The 10184-nt window shown below is 40.2% G+C and overlaps 1 protein-coding gene across 1 annotated transcript; it reads left to right on the forward strand.

Moving 5' to 3' along the window:
* The first annotated feature begins 6442 nt into the window (after positions 1-6442).
* On the forward strand, positions 6443-6994 carry LOC127079657 (uncharacterized). Its single transcript, XM_051020035.1, has one exon. It carries the CDS (start codon positions 6443-6445, stop codon positions 6992-6994), a length of 552 nt encoding a protein of 183 aa, XP_050875992.1.
* Positions 6995-10184: the final 3190 nt, after the last annotated feature.

A 10184-nucleotide genomic window follows, 5' to 3' on the forward strand; every position in this document is an offset into this window, starting at 1 on the left:
TTTTCTTAAATTGCCCTTTTAGGTTTTTGATTTAGCGACTTTTATTATTCCACTTTTTTAGGCGAAGTACTTTTTAACAGCATCAGTATTGGTGGGAAGCGGCAACTCATCACTGTCCTTAGTTGCTATAATTAGAGCGCCTCCGGAAAAGGCTATAACCACCACAAATGGATCTTCATAATTTGGTGTCCATTTCCCTCTGGAGTCTTTGTGAATAGGCAAGATTTTCTTCAGCACTAAATCTCCCTCTTGAAACACCCTAGGACGAACTTTCTTGTCAAATGCCTTTTTAAGACGCCTCTGATAGAGTTGACCATGACCTAACGCTTTCAAGCACTTCTCCTCAATAAGGTTGAGCTCGTCGTACCTTGATTGAACCCATTCTTCCTCGTCTAGCTTAGCCTCCATCAAGACTCTCATCGAGGGGATCTCCACCTCTATAGGGAGAACTGCTTTCATACCGTATACCAAGGAATAAAGGGTTGCCCCTGTTGAAGTTCGTACCGAGGTGCGATAGCCATGTAACGCAAAAGGTAACATCTCATGCAAATCCTTGTACGTGACAACCATCTTTTGGATGATTTTCTTGATATTTTTATTTGCAGCTTCAACAACCCCATTCATCTTAGGTCGATAGGGTGATGAGTTGTGGTGCTCAATCTTGAATGTTGCGCATAACTCATCCATGGTCTTGTTGTTGAGATTGGACCCATTATCAGTGATGATCTTGTTGGGAATCCCATATCGACATATGATGTTATTTTTCAAGAAACGGGCGACCACGTGCTTTGTGACATTCGCATAAGACGCAACTTCCACCCATTTGGTAAAGTAATATATGGCCACCAAGATAAACCTGTGTCCAATTGATGCTTTAGGCTCTATCATTCCAATCATGTCGATGCCCCACATAGAGAAAGGCCAAGGCGATGCTATGACATTCAGCGGGGTAGGCGGTACATGTATTTTGTCAGCATAGATTTGGAATTTGTGGCATGCTCTGGTGTAATGATAACGGTCGGCTTCCATCATCAACCAGTAGTAACATGCCCTTAGGATTTTCTTTGCCATGGCATGCCCATTGGCGTGCGTACCGAAAGACCCTTCGTGTATGTCCCTCATAAGCTGATCTGCTTTGTTTTTGTCCACACACCTCAACAAAACCTTGTCATAATTTTGCTTGTATAATACCTCTCCGTTCAAGAGGAACTTTGATGCCATCCTCTGGAGAGTCCTTTTGTCAAGGCTGGAAGCCTCTGCCGGATATTCCCGCTTCTCCAGATATTGTTTGATATCAAAGAACCAGGGTTTACCATCTGGCTCTTCTGCTGTCGTTAGGAAATGAGCAGGTTCATCAAAACGCCTAATTTCAATATGAGGTTGATGATTGGGCCATATCAACTTGTACATGGAAGCCAAAGTTGCTAAGGCATCTGCCATATGATTCTCTTCTCGAGGAATATGAGAGAAAGTGATTTCGTCAAACTTTGGGAGTAGCTTCAGTACATAATCCCGGTATGGAATTAGGTTAGCATGTCTTATTTCCCAATCACCTCTGATCTGATGTATGACTAGAGCGGAGTCCCCGAATACTTCTAGTATATTGATCTTCAACTCAATAGCTTCTTCCAACCCTAGTATGCAAGCTTCATACTCGACCATGTTGTTTGTGCAGGTAAAACAAAGCTTTATGGTGAATGGTAAATGGAAATTCTTGGGAGACATCAGCACTGCCCCAATTCCATGGCCTATTGCATTTGAGGCACCATCAAACATGAGCGTCCAACCTGCTCTTGGCTCAAGACTTTCCTCTAGTTCGGAGTCTTCAGCATCCTTAACAGCCATGATGTTCTCATCTGGGAAGTCAAACTTCAAAGATTGGTAATCCTTCAATGGTTGGTGAGCAAGATAGTCTGCTAATATGCTTCCTTTCATATCCTTTTACGCAACATATTGGATATCGTATTCTGACAACAACATCTGCCATCAGGCAATTCTACCAGTGAGAGTTGGTTTCTCGAATATGTACTTGATGGGATCCATTTTAGATACCAACCAAGTCGTGTGAGTTAGCATGTACTGCCTGAGACGCTTAGCGGCCCATGCGAGTGCACAACAAGTCTTCTCAAGTAATGAATATCTGGTCTCACAATCATTAAATTTCTTGCTCAGATAATAGATGGCATACTCTTTTCTACCAGTCTCATCTTGTTGTCCCAATACACAACCCATGGACTCGTCAAGCACAGTTAGATACATGATGAGAGGTCTCCCTTCTGCAAGGGCATCAAAATTGGTGGCTCTTGCAAGTATTCTTTGATTTTATCGAAGGCTATTTGGCAGTCATCATTCCACTCCACGCCTTGATTCTTCCTCAGGAGCTTGAATATTGGTTTACATGTTGCAGTAAGGTGAGAGATAAACCTGGCGATGTAATATGGTCTCACAATCATTAAATTTCTTGCTCAGATAATAGTTGGCATACTCTTTTCTACCAGTCTCATCTTGTTGTCCCAATACACAACCCATGGACTCGTCGAGCACAATTAGATACATGATGAGAGGTCTCCCTTCTGCAGGGGCATCAAAATCGGTGGCTCTTGCAAGTATTCTTTGATTTTATCGAAGGCTATTTGTCAGTCATCATTCCACTCCACGCCTTGATTCTTCCTCAGGAGCTTGAATATTGGTTTACATGTTGCAGTAAGGTGAGAGATAAACCTGGCGATGTAATTTAGTCTCCCCAAGAAACCACGAACCTCCTTTTCAGTCCTCGGTGCAGGCATGTTTTGAATGGCTCGAACCTTGTCAGGATCTACTTCATTTCCTTTTTGGCTGACAATAAAGCCTAAAAGCTTCCCATATCGAACCCCAAATGTGCATTTATTAGGATTAAGTCTCAACCTAAACTTCCTCAAACGAGCGAATAGTTTCTCCAGGTTGGTGATGTGCTCTTCTTCTATCTGGGATTTGGCAATCCTGTCATCGACATACACCTCAATCTCTTCATGAATCATGTCGTGAAAGAGAGTCACCATGGCACGTTGATATGTTGCCCCAATGTTCTTTAATCCGAAAAGCATTACTTTGTAACAAAAGGTACCCCAGGGGGTAATGAACATGGTCTTCTCCATGTCTTTGGGATCCATTTTAATTTGGTTGTATCCAGAGAAACCATCCATAAAGGAAAACACAGAGAACTGAGCTGTGTTATCCACCAATACATCAATGTGAGGTAATGGGAAATCGTCTTTGGGACTGGCTCTGTTCAAGTCTTGGTAGTCTACGCACATGCAGACTTTTCCATCTTTCTTCGGTACTGGTACAATGTTAGCAACCCATTGTGGGTACTTTGCGACTTCCAGGAAACCAGCGTCAAACTGCTTTCTCACCTCTTCTCTGATCTTGAGAGCCATATCAGGTCGAGTCTTTCTTAGCTTTTGTTTGATAGCAGGGCATTCTTCTTTAAGGGGAAGCTTGTGAGTCATAATATCAGTATCTAATCCAGACATGTCTTGGTATGACCAAGCAAACACGTTATCATATTCGTGGAGGAGCTCTATTAGTCTTGTCTTCACTATATCTTGAAGTGCGGTGCCTACCCTCACTTCTCTCTTATCTTCTTCTGTTCCCAGATTGATAACTTCTACGTCTTCTTGGTGTGGTTGAATGACCTTCTCTTCTTGCCTGAGTAATCTGGCCAACACTTCAGGGAGTTCACAATCTTCCCCCACTTCGTCTTCAGCTTGGTAGATTGGACAATCAAAGTCATATCGGACCTTAGCAGTGTCGTTATCAATGGTCTCAGGAGTGTTTCTGCATGTTATGATTTATGCAGTTTATTTAGAAAGTGCGTGGATAAAAATTGATTGTCATTTTTGTAAATAGATAAAAACGAAAGGAAAGGAACAAAAATTTGGATGCAAATTGTCATTTCATTGATGATAAAAACTCTTAAAAAAGATAAAGGAGACCCTACAACATGCCACTGTGCCTTGGGCAGAGCACAGGGTTTTGTCTAAAATGATAAAAATACTTTTGAAATATTTGGGGAACTTCCACAGTCTTCCAGTTTGTTAGTTCTTCATTTGGTGCGGCTTGACGCATCCAGCTAGACACTCCCTATTCACGATCTTCTTCGCTGATCATTGCCACCTGCTTGCCAAAGATGTGACCAGCGCTGGTGAATGTTTTCTCTACAAAAGGAATCTTTTCTCTGTCAGGTTGGTTACCGGCTTTGTGTGATGATGGGTCATACCCCAAGCCAAACTTGTCTCATTTCTCTTTCACCTCCACCACTTTGCCCCAGTCTTGAGCATCTTCACTTTCCATAACAGCTTTAGCTCCTTGCCACGAGGCCAGGGATGGTCCTGATTTTGGGGCCTCCAAGGTCTGTTGGATGGCCATCATGTTTACCACTTCCAAGGATTGGAATGGCGTCTCATTGATTTCGCCATCCACCTCGATATATCGGAAAGATGTTAAGTGACTAACCAAGATATCTTTTTCTCCTCCAACCACAATCATCTTGTCATTTGTAGTGAATTTTAGTTTTTGATGTAGAGTGAAGGTGACAACACCCACAGAGTGAATCCAGGATCTCCCAAGTAGGCAACTGTAACCAGGATGTATATCCATGACCTGGAACGTGTTAGCTGGAGATTTCGACCATTAGGTTGAAGTTCTTTGAAAATATTATGTTTTGGAGAATAATATAAAAATGGCTTTGTGAAGCTATTTATTAAATCCTTTTCTTGGGAGAAAGGACCTTTTTGTCGAAGCTTAAGACTTAGAAGATTTTAGGATCTCCACAAGTTCTCTTCGGCATCGGCGTTTGGCAGATTCGAAGCTTCGAGCGGGAAAGATTTGAAATTCAAACGAAGTAGTTTCGTCAGGCGAACGCGTGGAAGCATCTGAGACACGCAGCGCTTGAAAACGTCGAACGTGGCAATCATCTATGTAGAGACCGTTAGGGTCGAATTGTTATAAATATGAGTCTTAGTTTTTAGATTTCGTGTGTTCAAACTGATATACAAAATTCACTAAAAATACTCAAAGTACCGGAGCGAGAGAAACGAGTCTTTGCTGAAAATGCATGTATGAAGAACACCATGATTACATTTCATGTTATCTTTTTAATGCAAGTTAATTAAATTAAACCATTTACTGTCTTTATTTCTACTTAAGCCTTCTGTCGAATTGCCTTTATCTTCAAAGTCTTTCATCATTGCTTTTACCTTTACATTTACATTTCGTCAAACCTTTATTTCCAGCACCTTTTCAAACTTAAAACCTTTTACTTCAAGTTATTTATCTTTACTTTTGCCAATTACCTTTGTTATCTTTAAAAAAAGCCCTTTTTACAGAATTACTGCCATTTATCATTTATCTTTAAAGTCATAAGCCTTTAGATTTCGTTTAGAGTTTATTGTCGAAACACCTTTTACTTTGTACCATTGACGCTAGACAAAGAACCCTAATTACCATTCATAAACCAGAAACAAACTTAATCATGAATCAAATCACCATAACACTAGTTCTTGAGACACATGTCCTAGGATCGATCTAGTCGATCCTGTAAGTTACCAAGATTAATAATATTAGAGGACTAGCGGTTGTTTGTCAGAAATTACTGGGTAAACAAATTGGCACGCCCAATGAGACGGTGTCAAAAGAACTGTTAATTATAATAGTTTGCTTTACTTTGACAATACAAAATTGTTGTTATTCTTTTGAGTTAAAAATCATAATGTTGCATGAACCTTAGAAGTGGTAAGATAGCCAACAATTCACAATCTGTAACCAAAAGAAAATACATAAAAGAGATGGTTAATACAACCAGTCAAGGGGAACAATTTCCTCCCCAGGGAACAGGCACAGTCGGAACAAGTTCGATTGATGCATCCACTGAGATCCCAGTACACAAGCCATACCAACATCTAGATCCATGGCCTTAAATAATTCGACAACAATGCCTATTATGTCAAGCGTAGCAGAGGTTTCTGCAAGTTTAATCCCTGGCCCGTTTTCGACAATTGTCGGAACCCAACCAACACCTACTACCCCTAGGCCACAGGGATTTGAGAATTTTAGGCCTTGGAGAGAATACCCATATGGAATGCCATCTACTTCCATGGCAGGACTTCAAAATAATACTTCCATATATACTCAACCCTATAATACGGTTGTTTCTCCAATTCAAAATTCTGGTTCTGGCATGAACCATGTAGGTCGAAATACCCAATCACAAGGATTATCCACCCTATTACCTACCCTTACAACGAATAACCAGGCAGCCTTTAGACAACAAATGGATGCTAGTAACCATGATATGGTAGGAGTTCTTGCCAGAGAAATGAATACCATTTTTTCTCCCCTAATACAGAATGTAAATAGGACTAACAATGATAATGCCTAAACATACTAACAACTGTCAGCGCAGATGGGACGCATAGCAGATTTCCTAGGCGCCCCTCAGTCCTCTGTTCGACGCAGACCAAACCAAGTTATAATCCAGGAAGAAGAACCAACTATAAATCAGGTTCGACCACCTAGACAAGCGCCTAGCGAAAGGGTCATGGGGGCAAGATTAGAACAACAGCCAGTTCGACAGGAAGTCCCTGAAGAACAACCTAGGAGAGTAATGATGGTTAATAGAGACCAGAATGCAGACGAAGTAATTCATAGGGTTAGGCAAGTAATTCATAGGGTTAGGCAAGAAAACATGATGGAAAATAACTTAACTACTATGATAGAGAGAATCATGGCCCAGAATGGTCTGAATATAGGACTTCGACGGCCAAATTATACCTCTCCTTTATCAGAATACGTCCTACAAACTGAATTACCAAGGGGTTGTAAAATCCCTAAGTTCACCAAATTCTCAGGGGACACTAGTGAATCCACTATAGAACACATAGCCAAATACATGACTGAGGCGGGGGATTTGGCGAACAGTGAGAACCTAAGAATGAAATATTCCCCTGTTCTTTAGCGAAGAATGCCTTCACGCGGTTTACAACTTTGCCACCAAATTCCATAGATACTTGGCCTCATTTGGAGAGATTATTTCATGAACAATTCTACATGGGCCAAACTAAGATAAGTCTTAAGGAATTAGCCAGTATTAAAAGAAAATTCATTGAACCTATAGATGATTATCTGAGTAGGTTCCGTTTGTTGAAATCTAGATGCTTTACAGTAGTGGCTGAACATGAATTGGTCGAAATGGCCGCTGGAGGGTTAGACTATTCCATTAGGAAAAAGTTAGATACCCAATATCTAAGAGATATGGCCCAATTAGCAGACAGGGTTCGAAAGGTCGAACGTTTAAAAGCTGAAAAGGCCAGAGCGAATAAGAATTATAAGAAAGAAAGGGTTGCTTATGTCGAAGTCGAAGATGAGGAGTCTGAAATCTCTAATGACCCTTATGGTCTTGAGGAATTCGAAGTAGATTTGGCTGAATTAAAAGAAGCACCACCTTATGCTTTGTAAATTACTTACACCTTCGAATGGCAGGAACCCTGTCGAAACTGAAAAGAATGATAGATTTCCTAAAAAGACTTACACATTTGATGTTACCAAATGTGATGAAATCTTCGATTTATTAGTAAAAGATGGCCAAATGATAGTGCCTCCTTATACCAAAATTCCTCCGTTAGAACAACGGAAGAAAAAAGGCTTCTGTAAATATCATAATTTTTTAGGCCATAAAACCTCACAATGCTTTCTTTTTAGGGATCTTATTCAGAATGCAATTAAGGATGGCCGTCTCAAGTTTGCTGATAGGGGGAGAAACCAGATGAAGGTTGACGTTGACCCCCTCAACATTGCTGACACAAATTATGCTGAACTTGTCGAAATCAACATGATTGACATGGTGGAAGAGGAGGTTGTGAAGGAAACAGGAACTGAAGGCTATGTGCTAGTTGGAAAGCAAGCTACTGATGGCCTAAATAATGATGTTCCCTTTGGAATTTCTGTCGAAGGTGAACAGGTTGCTGATGTCGAACCAAAGGCCACTGAAGGTCTTAATGGGAAGGAAACTGAGGGCCTAAGGAAGAAATTTGAGGAAATTTCAATCGCTGATGGCGCCAATCTAGGTGTCAACATGGCGGATCTGAACCCCCCCCCCCCCCCCCCCCCGAGATGGAGGAAGTGGAGAGGTGTCTGAAGATAGAGCAAGAGGGAATGCAATTTGGCTATCCCAAAGCCAATGAGAGCCTACGTGAATACCTTTGTAGGTGTCACAAAAGAAATTCTGACATGTTGTTGTGCCCAAGGTGTAACATCATGATGTTTCGAAGGGTGGCTGAGGACTATGAAAGATGGCAACGAACTAAGACTGAGAGAAATTGGAGAAAGGAAAGCCAACTACTGAAGGTGTATCCCAAGTGTAACACCTCAAAATTTGCCCTCCTCTTCTTGGGACTAGCTTAGCATATTGCATTTCATGTTTTAGGACATTAGGCATTAGCATATTGCATATCATGTGACAATAAGAAGGTCATCCTCCTAAGTCTTTCTCAGAAGATAGAGTGGTTAAGAGATTCAAGCCTGAGGGTCTTATTGAATTAAAGATCAACCATCTGAGGGTTTGCAGTGCATTAGGGTTTCTTGATCCTTCAAGGAGGATGAGCATTATCTTGATTGCAAGGATACATCATCATCATCATGGTTTTGTCATCCTCAAGGGGTTCATTATTCATGCTTAGATTCCTCTAGATTAGGGTTTTGACCTCTGGTCAACCCTAATCATTGACTTATGTTCCTGCCAGGGATTTTCAAGAAGATGAAGTATTCTATGGAATGAGGATCACATGATCATTATATTGAGCTTATATGAGCCAGGGGTTCATTTCTGAGCCATTTCCTCAGGTGGTAGAGGCTCAAAGTCCACAGTGCATTTTCAAGTCATCTGGGGACCATAAAAGTCAACAGAAAGTCAACTGAGGGCTAGGAGGTGGAGAGATGGTTTGAGACACTTCCTTCATGTCCCAAAGAAGTTCATTTGTCATTACAAATACTTATCTTGAAGAATTTGAGGTCAGATCAAAAGTTTCCAAAAATGGAAAGTGACCTGTAATTGAAAGTTTCCAAAAATGAAAAGATTTTGGTTCAAATTCAACTTGATTTCACATCATCAAAGAAGATTCAAATGAAATTTTGTCCAACATGAAAGTTGAAGATCTTTCTCTCCCATTTCCAAAAAGTCTAAGATCATGAGCATTTGATGAATGGTTGAGAAGTTATGGCCAGATGATTGCACAATATACATGGAACTTCAAAATGCCATAACTTTTGATCCAAAACTCCAAATTGGTCCACTCTTTTTGCAAAATTCTTGTCTTGACCTATATTTTCCAAATCAAGCATTGCATTGCATGAAAAAAGTTCACATAATCATGTGTTCATTCAAGTGCATTTTGGAGGGAAAATGGGGAATTTAAATTTGGTGCATCACATGAGTAAAATTCCACTTCCATTGTGTTTATGAGATGATTTTAAGTGGAGTTGGATATTTGCATGGCATTATTCACGTGTGGTTTGTGCATGCAAGCTCATTTTTTCATTTTTGTGCTAAACATTTCATAATTCACTAATCCAAATTAACCAAGCTTAAGTGAGATTAGCAAAGTGATTAGTACATGGTATAAATAACAAATCATAACAGAATTTTCTCATAATCACAAGTTCTAGATCTAGAAAAAAATTTCCCTCCAAAATTCTCTCTCATTGGAATTCAAATTTTCCCCACACAAACACACATTTTCTTGGTAGATCCTTCATCATCATGGAGTTTTGAGCAAGATCCATACATTTTTTAAAGAAATTGGTGAAGATTTCTGCACCTTCAACACATGAACACATCAATGGCAAGTGCAAATTAAGCAAGATCTAGGTCGTGGCAAGCATCCATTTCTACATCAAGCTTCATAACAAGAGTGGAGAAGGAGATTTGGAGGTTTAGGAAGCTTGAACACACTGTTTTCATCCACTACTCTTCAAGAGGTTGAAAATTCGAATCTCATAAATCTTGATTTTATGTACATAAACTTGTAGAGCTTTCACCACTGAGAATTCTGATATAAATTTCATGAAATTTGGATGAAAAATGAAGAAGTTATGTTGAATTAAAGTTTAGATCTAGAAACTTATTTCCTTCGATCCAGAAAATATGTTGA

Source organism: Lathyrus oleraceus, chromosome 5 (genome assembly GCF_024323335.1).
Source record: "Lathyrus oleraceus cultivar Zhongwan6 chromosome 5, CAAS_Psat_ZW6_1.0, whole genome shotgun sequence".
Classification (NCBI taxonomy): Eukaryota; Viridiplantae; Streptophyta; class Magnoliopsida; order Fabales; family Fabaceae; genus Lathyrus; species Lathyrus oleraceus.

Bases quoted from the DNA above. Each gene is read 5' to 3' on its own strand.
- LOC127079657 (XM_051020035.1), top strand. From the start codon at position 6,443: ATGGGACGCATAGCAGATTTCCTAGGCGCCCCTCAGTCCTCTGTTCGA.